General features: G+C 32.6%; 2 protein-coding genes across 7 annotated transcripts; both read left to right on the forward strand.

The window, feature by feature from the left end:
• The first annotated feature begins 4,814 nt into the window (after positions 1 to 4,814).
• LOC110616546 (ABC transporter G family member 15) lies at positions 4,815 to 9,715 on the forward strand. 2 transcript variants are annotated; one of them, XM_021758942.2, is made up of 9 exons: positions 4,815 to 5,208; positions 7,199 to 7,278; positions 7,372 to 7,833; positions 7,916 to 8,032; positions 8,116 to 8,247; positions 8,331 to 8,615; positions 8,703 to 8,975; positions 9,066 to 9,173; positions 9,225 to 9,674. In XM_021758942.2, the coding sequence occupies exons 1-9, from the start codon at positions 4,941 to 4,943 to the stop codon at positions 9,597 to 9,599; spliced, it is 2,100 nt and encodes a 699-aa protein (XP_021614634.1). In that variant the 5' UTR covers positions 4,815 to 4,940; the 3' UTR covers positions 9,600 to 9,674. The 2 variants fall into 2 exon arrangements, with proteins under 2 accessions (XP_021614634.1, XP_021614635.1); XM_021758943.2 differs by having other exon boundaries at positions 4,818 to 5,208; positions 9,243 to 9,715.
• A 1,860-nt stretch (positions 9,716 to 11,575) lies between these two features.
• LOC110617726 (NAD(H) kinase 1) lies at positions 11,576 to 21,001 on the forward strand. Of its 5 annotated transcripts, XM_021760700.2 has the most exons (13): positions 11,580 to 11,748; positions 12,665 to 12,833; positions 12,923 to 13,042; positions 14,343 to 14,480; positions 16,634 to 16,830; positions 17,181 to 17,294; positions 17,476 to 17,570; positions 18,416 to 18,522; positions 18,957 to 19,030; positions 19,131 to 19,209; positions 19,368 to 19,675; positions 20,353 to 20,662; positions 20,791 to 21,001. In XM_021760700.2, the coding sequence occupies exons 1-12, from the start codon at positions 11,722 to 11,724 to the stop codon at positions 20,659 to 20,661; spliced, it is 1,737 nt and encodes a 578-aa protein (XP_021616392.1). In that variant the 5' UTR covers positions 11,580 to 11,721; the 3' UTR covers position 20,662; positions 20,791 to 21,001. The 5 variants fall into 5 exon arrangements, with proteins under 5 accessions (XP_021616394.1, XP_021616392.1, XP_021616391.1 ...); XM_021760699.2 differs by having other exon boundaries at positions 20,353 to 21,001; XM_021760702.2 differs by lacking the exons at positions 20,353 to 20,662; positions 20,791 to 21,001 and having other exon boundaries at positions 11,576 to 11,748; positions 19,131 to 19,275; positions 19,368 to 19,504.
• The last annotated feature ends 100 nt before the right edge of the window (positions 21,002 to 21,101 follow it).

The following is a 21,101-nucleotide window of genomic DNA, read 5'->3' on the forward strand; positions in this document are numbered from 1 at the left end:
ATAAATTTAACTATAATACGTAGTTTTAATAAATTTATATAATTTTTCTATTATTATGCACAATATCACTTGTATCATTTTTTAATTAGGTGAATAATATAAATGCATAAGATTTTAGATTTATTAAAAATTTATGAATTGAGTTTATATAAACAGGTCTAAATAATAATAATAATAATAATATTTAAATTTATATTAATTTTAATATATTTTAAAAATTTAAAGAATAATTTCAATACAAATAAAAAATGCTAAATTTATGTTCAACATGTTTTATTTCTTCGTTAAATGAGTTTTAGTGTGGGAGTGGGGGCCCATTGAACTAAGTCGTAGTGAAGGTGGGCATGCCTTGAAGGCTTTGAGTTAAAATTTTAATTAAAATTACATATCTTTTTAATATAAGTGGGAAAATGACAACATAGTCGACGTTTTCATTGATGCTTATAAAAGCGAAGGTAGAATTAAAATTAATTTATGTGTAGCTAATTTAAAAAATAATTTAAAATTTTTTATTTTTTACTATTTAGTTATAATATTATAAAGTAAAGTATATTAAAAAATAAAAAACTTATAGTATTTAATAATATTTAATTTTTTTTTAAAAATTTATATTTTATTTTGAAAAGAATAATTTAACTTTCAACGCACGTTTCCCTCTGTGGTCTCTCTATGATTTGATACTCTCATTTTTTTTTTAAACTTCTTTTTTTCTTTTCCCTCGTATAAGACGATTTGTGTCAATTAACTATTTATGAAAAAGAAGATATTGTTATCCCTATTAAGAGATTTAGAAATATTTTGATCGTCACTTATAATTTCTGTATGGTGAGGATATTTCTCATATACAATCCAATCAATTTTCAGAATATAAAAACCTCTTTGACAGATTTATGACATTCTTTTGAGAGGTATCTATTATGAAATTAAAGGTAAAAAGATATCTGTTTCGATTTTTAACAATGTTGATTTTCCTTCTTCTCAACAAGATGATGATACTACAGGTTTCCTTTCATCTCAACAATATGCCTCTAACTACACTCCTATGAATGTTAATTTGACAAATAACAATGAAGCGGTTCATCTTGTCAAAAATTGGGATAATTGAAAGCAATTATCGTCCTGTGTTGGAATTGCCGATAACTCAACAATCCTCAGATAATTAATGCATTGAAAGATTTGGTTACTAGTTATAAACCGAACATTTTATTTTTGATGAAAATAAAAATTTTAGCTTTATATTACTGTTTGCTCTTTGAGATATAATTTTTGCCTTTTAATGGCTGCATTCTTATGCCCTATTTGCAAGTGGTTCAATTTCTTCGGTCTCCACATTTAGATATTTCTGAATTGAGTTTGATTTTAAATGATTGTAAATTTTTGTTAGACTCTAAAACTGATATTTCTTTTTATTTAATAAAATTTTATTAATACAATCAATTTTTTTATTTAAAAAAAATTATTTTGAAAAGGAAAATTTATATTCTTTAAAAATTGTTTAATATCATATTTAACTTATTTTGAGTGTTTAAATCTTTAAAATATTTTAATAAATTAAATAAAAACTTAAAAGATAAATATTAATTACAATAGCTTTGAAAAATTTTCCATCTAACACGTAATTGATACAAAGATAGCGATTTGTTTTTCATAGATAGAGATTTCATATATCCACATTAAATTCTTTCAATCCTCAATTAAATTTCCCTCATTTACCACCACCATTTTTCTATTCAGACGTCATAAATTGATTTATTTTTCTTTCTTTCTATACCATCAACTTTATTACTTCAAGTCATTTTTATGCATTTATTTTCTTTTTTTCTTCCAACTTATAAGAAGTAGAATTTAATTATTTTTTATTCAAAAAATAAGGAAATAAATTAATAGTCAAATAAATTATTATCTAATATAATATATTTTTTAATAATAAAATTAATTGAGCTTTATATCCAAAATTTGCCATTAGCTTTTATTGTGCGGTAATTAATAATGAGGTACAGTGAACTTACCCGTATCGGATTTAGCCTCTTAATTGGCAGTTAAAAAAAAAAAAAAGAATTGCAGTAAAGATAAGACTCACCTTTAACGGCACTCTCCAAGACTTAATCTGGTGGAAAGTGCATCCTGTAGCCTTGAAAGGTCTAAGATTCAACTTCTCCAACCCCTATTTAAAAAAAAAAAAAGACTCACCTTTAACGATTATCATGATTTGCTCAAGGCAAACAAATTACTTTCATTTTTAAGAAATAATTATTATAATAAATTATATGTTGAAGATAAATAATTTTAAAAACATTCCAAACAAAGTATCACCTCCTTTTTTTCTCAATAATAATTTTATAGTAGTTCATTTCTAATTCATATAAATTTATTTTTTATTTTAAATTTTAAATATATGAACTAAAATAAAATCGGATCTTGATCTCCTATTGGTTACGGACATGCTTATAAACGTATGGATGGGGAGGAGTACGAGGTAGAAGTGGACAAGAGACCACCCATTCGCCGCATCAATATTCATACCATTCAAATGCATTTACTTGCCGCCTTATCGCTACGTGCGTATCCATCTCTTTCAGAAACCCACCATTAACTCTCTTTGCATATTTTGGAAAGATTCATGGCTAACATATCTATAGCTAGCAGCTCAATAGTCTTCCAAGAAATTTCTAATTTATATTTTTCCTTTTTTATATATCCTTGGTTAATTTCTTATGAATTCAGAATGGAAATTTGAGGTCTTGTATCGTCAAGAGTTATGATATTGACATCAACAGTGATAGTGGTGATAGGAACCATAGCTCGCATCGATTGAACGCCGTCCCAGCCGGTGGAGACGAAAGAGGAACAAATTTAGTGTTGGAGAATTTCATTGTGGTTTTGCAAAATTTTAGTAATGGTCCAACAAAGAGGCTGCTTCAAGGGCTTAGTGGGTTTGCTGAGCCTGTAAGAATCATGGCTATTATGGGGATCTGGAAAATCCACATTTCTTGATTCACTAGCAGCTATGCATAGTATATGCTTTCCCTCCCCTTGTCGCTTCCATGAACAAGAGCAAGTATATTTGGGCAGTGGCCAAAAAGTATTTCAACCTAAAGGGGTAAACTTTAATACTCTTTATCTATTATAAATATAAATTTAATTTAATTTTTCAACTATGATAAGTCACTTTATTATAAAAGATTAAACAATATTTATTACTTTCAAACATATTAACAACACTTTTTAATAAATATTAGAATATAATTAAATCTTCCTTTTACAAAAATATTTTTTATAAAAATAAAAATTTATAAAAAAATTAATAAAATTGATTGCTGTTATTAATTGTTTCATATAAGAATATGGTGAACCTTGAAATCGAAATGAGTCCCACATCGATCTCTATGATCGAAGCTCTATTTTGATATCATATTTTAGCCAAATTGGAAGTATTCATTTACATATTTCTCTTATGTTCAAATTCTCGATGACCTCTGGCTTCTTCCGCTTGCTGCCTGATCTTCCCAAGCCATTCTGGCGCTACTTAGTTTCGTATATCAGCTATGGAGCATGGGAACTTGAGGTGATTCTGATAATCTAGATGTGGAAATTAGATTACTATAATTCATTGATTGAGCAAAGGCATGTAAATTCATTGTTGTTGATGAAAATGCAGGGTGCCTACAAGAATGACTTCATTGGCCTTGAATTCGAATCTCTAATGCCTGGTGAACCTAAACTCTCGGGGGAATTTATAGTGACAAATGTATTTGGAGTTGCTGAATCTGGTGGGACTTATCTGTTGTATTGCTGATTCTTGTAATTTATCGGATTCTGTTCTTCGTGGTTCTCAAGTTGAAGGAAAGAGAGAGCTTCACCAATAGTCAAGGATCTTTATTCAAACAGAACTCTGCAAAAACTTGAGAAGAGGCCTTCCTTCAGGAAGATGCCATCTTCTGCTTCAGAGAGGTACCGCACCAAATTTGATTAATTAAATTCACCAGTTAATATTTTATTTTAATGAATTGATGTAATATAAAGTTTTAAATTTATTTTAATTAGAATTAGCCACGGGTCTCGCAGCAGATGAGGTGTCATTTTTATTTTTAATAAGAATTTTGAAATTGAGAAAACGACTTCTCCTATTTAAGATAAAAACTCATTTTAAGATGATTTAATTTTTTTTAATAAAAAGAATATTTTTTGTTAATCTTCTTAACGTGTAAATGTGAAAAATGTTTTTTCAGAAAATAAAACAAAAAGACGGAAGCTAAGTTAGGCAACGGTAGAGAAGGAAAGGCATAAGCATTCATAGTCATAGCTGCTGCCATGTCCAATCTACCACGTGAATGCATTCATGACCACATTTCGTCACCCTTTACCCACCAAAATTTATAAGCTTATTCTTGCCTAATTAAATACTATTGGAAAATTTACATTTAATATTTTTTTTTTAAAAAAATTATCAATTAATCATTCAATTTTAAACATGTTATCCTATTCCAAATCAATGTGTAATTTAATATATACTAAATCTCCGGGTGTTCGAGTAGTCGAAATTGTATTAATCATCTACATTAATAAATAAGGTTGAAACAGTGATGATAGCAACCGATACATGAATAATAACAATACAGCAAGACCCTAATAGTAAGTAGAAGAAGAAATTATAGTGAAATTATGTAAATTGAAAGATAGCAACCGATACATGAATTTGTGTTGGCGGACCCAGCAGCTAATTTATGAAGCATTAATGGAGGTGGCAAGAAACAGTGATGATAATTATGGTCCAAATAATTAACCTCATTACTGCTTTCATCTTCCCTTCTAACTATTTATTCATTATTCTCCTCTTCTCTTCTCTGCTCTTCTGCTTTTATGTTGCCTAGGCTTCGTGAACTGGGTCAATGCCCTAGTTATTTTTAAACTCTCTTCTGGGATTGTCAACTGGTTTTTTAATGGAGATAGAGCAAGATATTAGTTGTAATGGTGCTGGTAGTAGTAGCTGTGGGGATGTGGAGGCTGCTGCAGCTTTAACAAGAGAAGAAGGAGGAGGATCTATGTACTTGGTATGGGAAGATTTAACTGTGCTGCTGCCCAACTTCAGTGAAGGACCTACAAGAAGGTTGCTCAATGGGCTTAATGGGTATGCTGAGCCTGGTAAGATCATGGCTATTATGGGTCCTTCTGGTTCTGGGAAATCCACCCTTCTTGATGCTTTAGCAGGTTTTCTCTCTCTCTTTTTTTCTTACCACCATTAAACATATTACATTATAGGGTCTTCCCATAATTTTTTAAGTGCTTGTGTGATTGGAAGTAAGTTAACTTAGGAATTCAAGTTTTAAATATAATTAGTTTGTTTTGTTAGTATTTTATCCCTACTTTTCAAAAATTTAAGAATGATACTTCCTTTGCTTCAAAGAAGTAATTTACTTAGTTTTGGAAAGTGATTTTTTCAGTAAGTTTCCAAGAAGTTTGAATTAAACACTGTCTAAATAAATATATATAATTTTAATACATGTGTTTTTGATGCCATTTAACAACTTACAATGTCCAATTTTTTTCACCATTCCAAGGAAAAACAGATCCTTATTAAGCTTGTTTATGAGCTAGAAAGGGAAAGGAAATCCTTAAACAAGTAAGTTGGTGGGAAATTAATCTCAATTATTGTCCAATAACCTCAGACATAAACATACACCTTAATTAATTTCCACAAGGCAGAAGCATGAAGCTGAGGAAATTGGGTGTATATGGAGTAGAAATGGGCATTAATAAATTACAATCCTCTTCTCTGGAATCTTAATTAAAACAGTTGGCTACTTGTTGAGGATTGAAAGGCACATGGCAATTGACAAAGGACTTTTGTTATTAATTTCTTAAGTTTTTGTTGCTACTACAGTAATTGGTGGTGTTTATGACCATTCTTGTTATTCTTGTGATCCCAGACAGACCATTTATTATCCATGAATTGACATCCCTTTAGAATATCTTCTACCTCATCCCCAATGCCTTTAATTTTTGTTGCTTCCTCATAAGTAATCTGCACCTCCTCACTTTTTTGTAAAATTGCATTGGCTTTGCAATTTCATCAGTTATGATGATTTATTGCTTTTTTTTTTCTTTTTAGATTTGCAAAAACTACCACATCCAACTATATTTGAGTTGGATTAGTGAAACTGGTCTAAATGAGTATGGCTATCAGCTCTGTTTGAATTATTACATACAATTGTTGTTGTATAATGGTTAAATTTTTGCTTGCATTTTTATGAACTGTTTGCAAGTAATTTAAACTTTTCAATTTTTACGTTTTAGACATTTTTGAACTGGGTTTGATTTTGAATTACTGTAAATTTTTGCTAGAGTTTAGAACTGATATTTATATTAAATGAATTTGTCGTCATGACTCACTAACTGTTCATACTTTGACAAAAAAATTTATTAGATATGATCGTCTCTCTGTTTGAGATAATATCTCTCGTTATTTGATAGAATTTTATTAATACAATTAGTAAGTTTGTAAAAAAAAAAATTTTCATTCAAAAAAGAATTTTCTGTATTAATTTGCTTTTTTATTTTTTATTTTTACCCTTCTCATTAATGATATTCAATTCAATCAATTAAAGTAGGAGAGAGCATTAACAACAACTTAAATGCTTATTCCTACCACCGCCAGTCTCCCAACTCATAAATAATTTCCAACTCGAGTCCTACTACATCTTTTCCTGCAAATATTACATATATTGACATTTGTTATTAACACTATATTTTTATAAATATAAAAATCACAAAAAATTAACTTATTTTCACATGGTAATTTTTATTTCAATTCATTTTATATATAGTGTAAAATAATACTAAATTCCACATGAAATTTTATGTATTTACATTATAAATTCAATGTAATTAACTCAAACCGATCTAATGAAGTTGAGATGATTAATGATGTCGGTTGTAAGATTATGACACATGTCCTCAGACATCAACCCTGTCATGTTCGTAGGACGAGTCACTGTCCTTCACCTGAAATTTCCAGTGAATCAACACATGGGTTCCTGGCTTTCCATTGAAAAGTCCACTCTTCATCATATATGATTTCTTCACCCAGCAAACAGAAGGTTTTATAAGCAGAATTTTAACGACAGGAACTCATTAATATATAATATTTAACTTAAGAGAATGGAAATAATATTGCAAAATGTCATTGAAAATCTTGCAGGTAGACTCTCCAGAAATGTTATCATGACTGGAAATGTTCTAGTTAATGGGAAGAAGAGGAGACTTGGCTATGGTGGTGTAGTAAGTTAATTATTTTATTATTATACTTTAATATCCAAGAAGGAACTTCATGAGGTGAAATAATAAAATTCCAAAAAAATTTTTTAATTTCAGGCTTATGTAACACAAGAAAATACATTGCTGGGAACTCTTACTGTTAGAGAAACCTTAACTTATTCGGCTCATTTAAGGCTTCCAAGCAGCATGACCAGAGAAGAGATTGAAGGCATTGTCCAAGGAACGATCATGGAAATGGGTCTCCAAGATTGCGCAGACCGGCGAATCGGAAATTGGCATTTGAGAGGAATAAGTGGTGGGGAAAAGAAAAGGCTAAGCATTGCACTTGAAATCCTGATTAGGCCTTATCTTTTATTTCTTGATGAACCTACCAGTGGACTAGACAGTGCTTCAGCTTTCTTTGTTGTTCAAACTCTTAGAAACATAGCTCGCGATGGAAGAACAGTCATCTCTTCAATTCACCAGCCAAGTAGTGAAGTTTTTGCTCTCTTTGATAACCTTTTCCTGTTATCTAGTGGTGAAGTTGTTTATTTCGGAGAAACAAAGATGGCAGTAGAGGTGACAGTTCTTCTTTTCAACTCTGCTATATTTGTTTACTTTAATTTCTCATCCCACTCTAACCTCAAGGCCAATCTTGCAGTTTTTCGCCGAAGCTGGATTCCCATGTCCGAGTAGAAGAAACCCTTCTGATCATTTTCTGCGTTGTATTAATTCAGATTTTGATCGTGTCACCGCAACTCTGATGGGATCTCAAAGAGTATGTGCAATGCAGCTTCCACTAATCCTCTTTAATTAGTTTCTTCTTTAACGTAGGATTTGTGGGTTTTTCCTTGGCTACAGGAAATCCAAACGTCATCAGATTCTTTTGCAAATTTACCAACAGCAGAGATCAAGGCAGTGCTGGTTAGAAAATACAGACTCTCCAGCCATGCAGCAAAAGCGAAATCTCGGATTAGAGAAATCTTGGCCACAGTAAGCGAATTTCAACTTTTAGTTCATTTAGGAGTGAAATTCATCAATTTGAAGGCTTTATAAGAGTAAACATTTTGCTGCAGAAAGGGCTTGAGATTAAAAGAAAAAGGGAAAGCCACGCAAACTGGAGGAAGCAACTTTCAATATTGACACAGAGATCATTCACCAACATGTGGAGAGATTTGGGGTATTACTGGGTAAGGATAGGTATCTACTTAGTCTTGTCTATTTGTGTCGGAACTGTCTTTTCCGGCGTCGGAAAGGGCTACACTGCAATCTTGGCTCGCGGAGCTTGTGGAGGATTCATATCAGGATTTATGACATTCATGTCCATTGGAGGTTTCCCTTCATTCATTGAAGAACTTAAGGTAAATAACTTCTTCTGTTTCCGACATGATTCACGATTAGTGTCAAAATTAATTAGTTCCATGTTTTGCCTTGTGGTGTTTAAGCAGGTGTTTTCTAAAGAAAGGCTCAATGGGCATTATGGGGTTGGATTATATATTCTGTCAAACTCCCTAGCTTCCTTCCCATACTTGACTGTGATGTCAGTGGCTACTGCGAGTATTATTTTTTACATGGTGAAATTTAGACCTGAATTTTCGCATCTTGTGTACGCGTGCCTTGACCTAATGGCGAGCATAGCAGCAGTTGAAAGCTCCATGATGACTATAGCTTCGCTTGTTCCTAACTTCTTAATGGGCGTCATCATTGGAGCAGGATACGTTGTAAGACTACATCCCTATACATGCTTTTCATGCGTTATCATAATCCACTCTCCAAAAGAAAATGATTATTTCTTTGGTGTTTGGTTCCAGGGAATCATGATGATAACCTCTGGGTTCTTTCGTCGGCTGCCTGATCTTCCCAAGGTCTTTTGGCGTTACCCAGTTTCTTATATCAATTATGGAGCGTGGGGCTTGCAGGTAAAGGAAGAATTCACACTGTAACATTGACAAATTGTACTACAATCTAAGGATATAATGGAACTGCAGGGATTATACAAGAACGACATGATCGGGCTGGAGTTTGATCCTTTAGTACCAGGTAGCCCAAAACTAAAAGGCGAATTTGTTCTTCGAACCATGATCGGCATTGACGTTAATCATTCAAAATGGTGGGACTTGGCATTTGTCGTGGTCATTCTGATAGCTTTCAGAGTTCTGTTCTATGGTATTCTCAAGTTCAAGGAGAGAGCTATGCCAGTGTTTCATAAGCTCTATGCCAAGAGAACTATAAAACATCTGAAGAAGAGGCCATCTTTCAGGAAAAGTTCACCCTTCCCTTCTAAGAGGCACCAAACTCTACATTCTTTGTCTTCTCAAGAGGGTCTCAACTCTCCCATCCATTAGTAGCACTACCCAATTAGACATAACAGTTATTGCCGAGCTTTTTTCTCTAATCTGAAACACTATTCTCTCTTCTAATATTAGAGGGGTCCATAACCCATATCCGCCCTTGGCTAAAATTGCAAATGTCACTTTCATGATAAAAAATAATTAAAAAAAAAATCAAAGATTAGAAGGAAAAATAAAATAATTATATTCATATGTAAGAGGAATAATATTAATTTCTCCAATGATACATGCAGAGTTGATCACGTCCGGATCTCCTCTCCAATTTTTTTTTAAAAATTATTATCAAATCCTAAATTTTTATGAACTTAATTAATTCATCCATATTTTAAATTATTCAATTAAAATATTTATATATTTTATAAAATTTAATTTTTAAATTTTTTATTAAAAAATTATTAATTACCTTAAATTATTTAATTATATGTATTATTTAAATAAATTAATTAATGATTTTTTAATAAAAAATTAAAGATTTTAATTTTATAAAATATAAAAATAATTTAATTGAATAATTTTAAAATAAAAATGATTAATCGTGAATCTTCTAAATTACTTCTTTCAAGGGTGTTGATGGCATTTTTTATTATTTTTTCTAACTTTTTTTTCTTAGTTAATAAGCATAGTGCTTCCAATTTTAAAATATTTTTCATATTTTTAGTTATTTTTATTCAACTCCATTAAGACTTTATCATGATATGACTTTTATTTTATCATCTTACGAATGGATTTATACCATTGGAAGAAATAAAAGAAAATGGTGAATATACACATAATTATAACTCAACTAAGTAAAAAGAAATAAAAACAAATGGTGAATATACCCATAATTAGATTTAACATAAAAAAATTAATAAATAAATAAACGCCATCTAAACCCAATATAATTTAATTAAACTCGATTAAATATTATTATCCATCATACTATAGCCAAATAAAGAGCCTGTAAAATTATTGGGCTACTATTTTTATAACTTAAAAAGACTTTAAAAATCTCAGTCTCGCCTTTAATATTAAATTAAATTAAAGGTTATTAATAGATTTAAACTCATTGATATGATACTATATGGTTAAAATGAAATTGTATTAGAATTGGTTAATTTATAAAAATGTAAATTGGTTGGTACGTGTAGTATTCACTCTGACATTAAAGTTAATAAATTAAAAAATGTAAGTGTAATAAATTGCAAAAAACTTAAGAGTAATTATGTAAAAATGCATATTTTAATCTTTATATTCATCAATTTTTATACGGTAAGAAGATAAGAATGTGGAGTTGTTTATCAAATCTTCTAAAAATTCAAATGGTACGGATTAATAAATTGGAAATTTCATGATTATAGATATAATGGAAATTTGTTAGATTGTATTATTTAATTTGAGTGATTGTTGTATTACATCACTATAATTATTTTAAAGACCGAAAGATATTAAATCCAAATACATTCGGAGTTAATTATATTAAAATAATAAATCAGCATCTTATTATTAAATTAATTGATTTTATATTTTATAATATGTGAAATTTAAATCTAAAATTATTAATTATAGTCTAATCAATTTATAAACATAATCTTTAAATAAAAGGTTGCATAAACATATGTCAAAAATTGTATGAAAATGAAAATTTAATGAGAGTTTCTGTTACAATATTGTAGTAAAATTTACTTACCAACCTTTATATTAGATATTTAGTAATAAAGTTCATTTAATATTTAAAATTATAATGTTAAATAATTAAAAAAATATTTCACAAATAGTAATATATAAATAAATGCTTGATTAGCTTATTAATAAAATTATCAAATTCATAAAATAACTTATCATTTTTGTTAAAAATATTTTTTATTTTTTATTGATTAATTTTTAATCCAATCCAGAACACAAAAAGGCCCAACCAGCGGAGCTAGTCTTCGGACTCGCCACGCGTCCAGTGGAACCTACCCAATCTCTTTTTGTCTTTTTTTTTTTTTTGAAAAAAAAATTTATCTCTCTCGCTTTCTTCCTAGATGTGACTTCCAAGTTCTAACTACTCTCTCTCTCCTCTCACATCATCTGCAACGCCTAATGAGATCACAGGCTTTTATGTGGATCATCTTCTCCAATTAGCCACTCACTCATGGCTCCTAGCAAGCTCAATTCCACTGTATTCATCTTTCTCTATCTATATACCTGCATGCTGCTTTTGTGCTTTTCTAATTTCTGCACTTATTGCTGGCCTACCGATTTTTATGCTTCATTTGATTGTAATGTTAGTGATCATGATTTCGATCTGTTCGAATGCTTTCACCACCTGAGACTGTTGCCAGTTAGTGTCAGTTGGGGCGTCTTCTTCTTCTTTTTGAATGAATAATGTGTTTGGATTGTTAAATCAACCTCTTTTTTGCAATTACAAAGACAGTGCCATACAAGTGGAGAAGGTGTCTTTTTTGTGACTTGGAACCACAGTTTGCTGGAGTAATTGTTTGAACTTTTCAAAACTTTTGTTGGATCATAATTGTTGGGACGGTGAAGTGGCAAAGTTAGATGCTTTGATAATTTTAGGGTCAGATTTTGGTTTCCAAGCGATTCTGGTTGTGAAACATGTTTGGAGTATCCGAGACATGTAGTTTTTTCCTAGAGATCAGGATGAAGAAATTGTTTATTCTTGCATTTAAAATTCTTCAAATGCTATGAACTTTCCTCGTGTTTTATAATTCCACTAAGTCGATATGCAAATGATTGAAAGGTTAATAGGTCATCTTTTGAGCTTCAGGTTCTGAATTTGGTTTGACAATTACAATTTCGTTTAGAATTTCCCATGTATTTTATACTATGAATCATGAATATATAAGTATCATAATTGTTCTTTTATTGCTTCTCAATCTTGCAAGAATAATATGTTGTTTGATTTTCTTACATTTCCCCACCCTACTTCCCTTCTCCTGGTAACTTTATTTAGTATTCTTCTTCCTCTATTTCCTGCTTGCCAGTAATACCTTGCAGATAAAACTGCATGCTTTAAGTATAATCTTGGTGAAATGACTAGCATATTGTGATAATTCTTGCTTTCTGTTTTATAGGATTCTTGTGGAAATGGAGATGCAAGTTTTTCCTGCTCACAGCCAGATAATGGACTTAATGATTCACTTTCTCTTTTCCATTCAGAGAAGGCGGTGCAGGAGCTTCTTCAACAGAATCTTATTCAGGGAACTGACGACCATCTCATAGAGTTCTCGGAGGCACTAAGAAGTATGCTTGCATTTAATTATTAAACCTCCATATTCATTTATAAAACTGCACGTTATAAATATGAATTTGACATTCAATTTTCACATTAGCTGTTGCAAAGGCATTAAGACGAGCTGCTGAAGGAAAAGCTTCTGCTCAAGCTGAGGCTGCTGAGTGGAAGCGTAGATACGAACTGGAGAGGGAACGAAACCTGCGGCTGCAGCGTAAAGGTTTCCAATGAAAAATTGAACATTTGTAATATTAGCATATGAGTTTCTTGCAGTAGGTATTTCATAAATGATTTCAGTGGTGAAATTTAGAATTTTAAACTTCTATGTTAAAAAAGAAAACATGCTATGATTCTTTCTTCAATTAGTTGGAGTTTACTGCACAAACCCCTTTAATATATTGAGTTCTTTTTAGTCTTATTTTTCTTTTAATACATTTATGAACATTCATTTGGCATGCATAATTTTTTTTTTTTGGCAACTTTCTGTTAATACTAACTCTTAACTTTATACTGATAGAAGTGGTAGCGTTTTACTGCATGTGGCCAGTACATGTAGAAATCCTTGGCTAGAAGGGAGAGTAATGAATCCTGATACCTAAATATGTGATTGGATTGCATTAATTACTATCACAATTTTGTTGTATTGTGCTTGTCCTTGAGCACTGTGTGTAGGACTTGTGCACATGTGCCGGACGAGTTATATAAGGTCCTCAGTTTTATCTCACATGAACATTAGTTTCTGTATCCCTACCATGAAGTTGTATTTGTCTGTGTGCATGTGTGCACATGCTTTTGTCTTTCTGTACACAAAACATAAGTGCACGTTCTTTGCAAAGGAATTTATATGGCATAATTATCTATATTTATGTTTTTTGAGCAAAGAAAAGGGAAAGATGAGAAACTTGTTGAGAAAAAGAGAATCTTGAGGAAAGATAAGAAATCCTCCAATGGAAAAATAACGAGAGTATCTCATGAATAGCAGAAGAACAAAAGTTGAACCAGGAATTCAAGTTGAAGGGTTCTGAAAATGGCAAATAAAATTTTTTTAGTAATGACGTTTGAGGCATAGTTGTAGAAATGGATGGTGTTCCTTCATCTGCTCCCATAAACTTAGTTCTCAATACCATTTTTCATTTCCACAATTTTTTGGGTATAATCAATTAGACTATTGAATAAAAGTTTTTTTTATCTCTCATTTTAGTTTGGGCTTGAATTTGCCGTATAAAAGTTGAGCATTGAAGCTATTTCTTCAAAAAAATTTCTTCTATACTCCTTTTTATGATATATTTCTTTTGGTGGATATAGCTCTCACTTTTGCCCCTGATATTTACTTCTCTACTGCAAGATTTGCACCATGTTAAAATAAAAGTGAGATGTTGGATTTTTCTTTTATGCTTTTAGGCTGATTTTAGTTTTGTTTCACTTGTTTAAGTAGTGAAGAGTTTGAATTTTATGGTTTTGTAAACTTGCTAATCAAATTCAGACTCAGTATCATCAGATTATGGCTATTCCACTATCAGGCTACAATATATGTGAAATGCTTCGAAGTTGGTGGACTCAGACTTCTCTGTGTAATGCAAATGCACTGATAAGATTAATGCTTCCATGTGTTGTTTGCTGGGAAGTTTGGAAAGAATGGAATAGGAGAGTCTTTGAAGGTACCTGCTTTTACTTGTGTAGTTTATAGCCATATTCATCCTTGATCAAGAATTGCATTTTTCTCAAAGATGCAATTTCCTTGAGCATCACTCTCTGGGGTCAGAAATAATGAAAGCCTTAAGTGTCCATGATAGATTGATTACTCTACAAGGAGTGTGGGAATTCAAGCATCTTTGGCATATTCAGTTATTCAAGATTCTTCTATTCATTTATATGAGGTGTTAGGTAAGCTTTGGATTGTAACTTGTAAGAGTGGATAAGGTCATCAAGATGCTCTTCAAATGGTGTTAGTGATTGGGGTATCCTAGGAATGAATTGTGACTTGAAAGTGAGATCATTACGAGTGATGGGAAGTTGGAAAATAAGTTACCCGAAGATGTTCTCAATTTGATTTCTACAGTAGCAAAGCCTTAAAGTTATATGTCAACCATCCTTCTGGTAAAGCCGAATAGGTTGAAGTTTGATTTGCTCTTTTGGTCTTCCTTTCCTTGAATCCATTCATGGTGAAAACTTTGTTTAATGCCTTTGTGCCAACTGGGTATTTAATTAATAACAACTTTCATTTCCTTTTTTAATTTAGGAATTATCCCTTTATACAAGGACATACCAATAATTCTCACACTACTCCCTGATTTTTGCTCAAGTGTTCTTTTTTTAAGATCATGCCCCCAAAATTTAGGCACACACTTTTAAACATTTCATCCATATTGGGATGCAGCTAGTAACCCTAACACTAAAAATTAGATTGTAGATTTGACAGGAAAATAGTGAAAAGTTGGAAAGAAAGAGATCAATCTCAAGATAACTACCAGTGAACTAGTTATATTTCTATATGAAATCTGCCTTTAACTGTCTTACAGCCTCATATACAGCATAAGTTCCTATTTGGAACAGGTCTTGAACATTAAATCCTTATGGAGTTAGGTTTGACCAAAATTGCTTGTTATAGGTTATAGAAAGTAAATAGTTTAATATAAGAAGTAAATATTGATAGATGGGTTAGTTACTTAATCTTAGGGATTGTATAATCATAGACTTGATTTTCCTTCCTGTTTAGATGTTGTCTCTCATGTATAAATAGGTTGTAATCTTTATTGTGATACAACAAACAAATATTATCATTCTACATGGTATCAGAGCCTTTCTCGTAGAGATTTAATTTTTTTCTCTCTCTCGTCAAGTTTTAATTTTTTTTTTGGAGACTTAGGGCTCTGTTCATTTAGGTTACCCATAAAGGGTAACATTTGGATCTCACTGTCGTTGGAGTTGTCACACCGTCCTCTTGTCAGATCTGAGGTTTGTTTGCCGTTCAGGTGTTGGGTGGAGGTGTTTTTTTTTTCGGTACTGTTCACGGGCACTGTTCATCGGTACTGTTCACGGGTATTGTTCTACAGAATAAGAATCAGCGCACACAAATGGCGCATATGGCAGTTGAGGCCCCTTCAGATCAGGGAATTTTAAACAATTAAGCTTCTTGTCTTGGCTGTTTGAAAGTGAAATGAAATACTGCAAGAGGTGTAGAGGAGGAATTGTGCTAGTGATGGAAATTTTGAGAGTCAAGCTTCCTTTAGGATGCCTGGTTGCTTGTAATGTAATCAAAGACCAGAGAGTGCAGTGCCTTTCACACAATTTAGCAGGAAGGGATAGAAAAACCTGTCAGATAGGAGATTCTTCTGAGCGGTAACCTCTTTAAGATTGAATTTCCCAGTCATAATTATTTCAGTTCTTCATTTTGCCTGCACTTTTTGTTGGATATGAATGCCTGGGCACTGATATAGCACTTCAGCTCTTTACATCATTGAGAATTTTAAGGAGGATTGTGGGAAAGCTGAGTTCTTTAGAGAGATCCTTATCCTATAATTGCACCCAAGGTCAAAAGATTCCGTTGAGGAAGAAAAGGAACTCTGGATTTTTAAAAATGTTGGTAACTAAACCTCATTTTATCCCAGATATCGCTTTAGCAACCAAAAATGTGATCTGATGAATATATTTTTAATCTAATGTCTGAATACTTGGGTTGCCATGCATCCTACAGTAATAATTTTGAATCTCTCTATTTCAGATTTCTTTATGTATCAGCTGTTTTGTTTTTTTAAAATTTTCTATCTGTTTTCCTCCTTTCTAAGTAGTATTGTGATGGCTTGTGCTGCAGAAAATTCACCTGAGGAGCACAATGATGATTTTAATGAAGAGAGGACAGAGAATTCAACCAATCAATCTGTGCTGAGTAGTCACATAAACAAGAAATCTGAGAATTGTTGTACCAATGAAATTTGCTCTCATGAAATTCTTCGAGATGGAGAGACTGACTCTGATTCCAAGATGATCCAGAATAGGATGATGAGAAAGGTAATTTTAGATATGCTTCTCAGTTAATGATTTACTTTCCATGCACAATGCTTATTGTTGCATGTATTTATATCAATCGAGGTTCACAATGTTACATGTTTGGATGTAACCCACTGGTCCTGGTAATATTTATTAACGTTTGTTGAGGTTCCTTGCATCCTATTGAGAACCTACTGCATGTATTTTTCGGTAACCTTTCTTTACTGCTTTTGTTTTTTACAAATTGATTGCAAGGAACTCTGGAAATGTTATGTCATTGTGAATTGCAATAAAATTGGCATCATCTTCAGGTTGTGACAAATTAGTGCCACAAAATGCCTTACTGGATTCCATTTTGTATCCTGATACAGGCATCTTTTAAGCTTTCATGGTGTTGCAAAAGTGAAAATAGTGATCAGCACAAACATGATGTTGTCTCTTTTGAAAGAGGAAACATAACAACAGCAGGGCGCAGCAGTAGACAGGTATTGATTCTGCAAGGCTACATGTGAATTTTGTTTGTATCTAGTGATGGCTCTAATATAAATATCATACACGTTTATCCAACTTATGTTGTATTTCCCATGGACAACTTCTGTAGTTCTGCTAGGATAAGTTCATATGGACTCCCTCTGTGTCTGATCAAATACTCCTTTTTTGCCCCAGATCTCTTTGAAGTGGGGATCTAACCCACAGACGGTGCTTATTATGACCAAACCAAATTCAACTTCTGTTCAAATTCTGTGTGCAGATATGGTCAGGTGTGCAAATTACAATTTTCTCAGTTTTTCATTTTGCAGTTCTGAAATTACTTTCTCCCTTCAGTTGCTTTCATTATTGTATCAGATTTAAGCTCTGTGACAGTTTTCAATGCATGACAGTGTGAAGTTGCTTCATATAAACAATGTACCTTTTGTCTTAGCTGCTGTAAGATAATACATTGATTGTAGCCTTTTTTGGCTGTATTGTTTTCCATTCCTCAATCATTAATCCCATAGAAATTCTGGAGGTGTCGATCAAAGCTGTCCTCGTTTCATTCACAGGAAAGCAACCCTCACTTATTTCCCTGACCAAAACTTAAGTGCATGAGTTGACCTATGCCACTTTATTCTCCTGCAATTAAAAGCTCTGGCATTTGTTCTTGAAGTACTATTCCAACTTGAGAGCTAACCAAGTAGTCACCAAATCAAAAGGGGCCTAAGGGGTTGGGATACCAAGTGTTGGACGTTTACTTTTGTCATTATGGATGTTAAAATCTAGATGGATGACTTCTGCTCATGGACAGGATATTCATTGAAGAAATTTTGAATTTGACTTTCCATCAAGTTTGGCAGCTGTATGATTGTGGGTGTTTGTGATTTTGTGGACTATCAAACTCTTCTATTTAGAATGTTACTTCTGGATGAAGTACCTCGTGGTGGGAAACTATTTGATGAATTGAGTTTCAAGTGTGGCTTCGACTGTTGCATTATTTTTATCTATCATTCTTTGAAAATGTTTTAAATTTGGTTGGAGCTTGTAGTTTGATACTGCTATTTTTATCTACAAAATGTTTGCTTGCCATTAAGCAATCTGCTATTTTTACCTACAAAATGTCCATTACCAGATGGTTGAAAGAGCATAAAAGGTTAAACATTTATGTGGAACCACGTGTGAGGGGTGAACTTCTAACAGAATCATCTTACTTCAACTTTGTGCAAACTTGGAAAGATGGTATGCTGTTATACATTCTTATTTTCATAAAGTTCACCAACATATAGTTTATTCAATTTAATCCAATGAAAGCAACTTCAGATTGTTTTTAATATTCTTCTATCTAGATTCTCTTAGTACACATTCCAGGTTTATGATCCTGAGAACCCCATTTCACGTCCTAGTCTTCACTCTCATTGTCTTTGTATCATTTTCCTCTTTAATTTTCTTTGGCTCTGGTGGGCTCTTTTCTTTTCTTTTTTCTTTTTTGGATAAATCTTTCTTTGTGGAGAGAGAAAAGATATTTATTTATAATTAGTAATGCTGTCACTTTATTAACCTTCTTCAGTGTCGAAAAACAAGAAAAAGGAAAAACAATTTAGGGCTCAGTATGTCCATGTTTGATTTCTGGATAATGGATGTGGATTTTTGAGCTTGTAAGTATTGCTTTGCAGACGAGGAAATTTTGCTGCTGCACGCTAAAGTTGACATAGTGGTAACTCTTGGTGGGGATGGTACCGTTCTTTGGGTATGTGCTTTTAATTTGATTACAACAGCAGTAATTTTATTGTGGGTTTCTCCTGCCTTCATGCCTTCAGATATGTTATCATCTATCTTTTTATTTGCAGGTAGCATCTATGTTCAAAGGACCAGTTCCTCCCATTGTCCCATTTTCCTTAGGTTCCCTTGGCTTTATGACGCCATTTTGTATCCTTCGTGTTTCTTATGAGGTTCCCTCAAGGAAAAGCAATTGGGAAATTGCCCATTGCTAAGGTTGGCTTGTCTTTCACAGGGTTATGATTTAACCTAAACAATTATTACCTTTCCCATGTCTACTAAAAAGTATTCTTTAACATTTTGTTTAGATAGTCAACATTACAGAGATTCCCTTGATTCAATTCTTAAGGGTCCAATTAGTATAACATTGCGACACCGGTTGCAATGCCATGTTATTAGAGATGCAGCAACAGATGAGGTTGAAACTGAGGAGCCTATACTGGTCCTAAATGAGGTTACTATTGACCGTGGAATATCATCTTTCCTCACAAACTTGGAATGTTATTGTGACAACTCCTTTGTCACATGTGTGCAAGGTGACGGTTTAATTTTATCAACAACATCTGGTAGCACTGCTTATTCATTGGCAGCTGGAGGATCGATGGTCCATCCACAGGTACATTAAGAAACCATATTTTCTTTAAGTATCTATGTTCTGCAAATATAGTTCACAGATGAAGACAACAGTGGTCTCTTCAGATTTAGCAGTTTGCCTCTGCTAAGATACATAAATTGGTTATGGTCCTCGTGTAACCACTAATTTACCACTTTGTCAGTGGAGTAAAGTGATGCATAAGCAAGAGACCTGCTAATAAAATCACATATTTTAAAATAAGCATGAGGATGGCCGAGTGGTAACAAAAAGAAGATTTCCATCAGTTGTTAATCGCTATACCAACAAGATCTGAGCAATAGCCAACTAAAAGGAAGTAGATTCCTGGCTTCATCTGTTTTGGCATAGCCAGCAACGAGACAAATCCCTCACATGCTATGGACAACCTTATACATGTATCATTGCACCAGAAAAATATTCTATGGCAATACACTTTGAATCAGAGTCACACTTGCACATCCTATAGAAAGTTGATATACAATAGCTCGATCTTTTATTTGATACCTGAAACCTGAATTTGTAGCCACAATTATTGATGCACCTCTGAAGAAGCTATATTTGTATATTTTTAAGTAAATGATGTCTCATTATTGATTTTCTTTTACGTTAATGACAATATCACACCCTTAATATTGGTATGAACAAGTTAAAATTATTCAGTGCATTTTCTGTATTTGCAGGTTCCTGGCATTCTCTTTACACCAATTTGTCCACATTCTTTATCGTTTCGGCCTCTGATATTACCCGAACATGTAACAATACGAGTGCAAGTTCCTTTTAACAGCAGAAGCCCTGCTTGGGCATCGTTTGATGGCAAGGACAGGAAACAGTTAAAACCTGGTGATGTACTCGTTTGCAGCATGGCGCCTTGGCCTGTGCCTACGGCATGCCAAGTGGATTCTACCAATGACTTCTTGCACAGCATCCACGAAGGCCTACATTGGAATCTGAGAAAGACCCAATCTTTTGACGGTCCTCGTGATCAATAATGTTAGAACTTAACTCATCTCAGATGAAAGCAGCCAAATCTAGCTGTTCTTTGAGATTTTACCTTTTTACGCATCCAAGTAGGAAATGTGTGAAGTTCCAAAAGCAAACTTACCAACTCTTTTCTGCAGATCGCCATGAAAATTGGAGGTAGGAATGAGTGTATGTTACTTGTAAAGACCAAATTGCCTCTGAAATGTGTAGAACTGGGCATAGCTACTGAACAAAATTGATGCGAGAGGAGAGGAGGTACTTTGTTGGATGTGTATGTCATACGTGGTAACTCTTTGTAGCATCGGCAACTATTCAGAAATTTAAATTTTTCAGTTTTTGAAGACTTCTTATTTATTGTTATTGTTTATCAATTATTTTATATTTTTTTACATTTTCTCTCTTTTTCCCTTTTATGAGACCCACCGATCATTCTCTTTCTATGTATATA

This window comes from Manihot esculenta, chromosome 6 (assembly GCF_001659605.2).
Source record: "Manihot esculenta cultivar AM560-2 chromosome 6, M.esculenta_v8, whole genome shotgun sequence".
In the NCBI taxonomy this organism is placed as follows: Eukaryota; Viridiplantae; Streptophyta; class Magnoliopsida; order Malpighiales; family Euphorbiaceae; genus Manihot; species Manihot esculenta.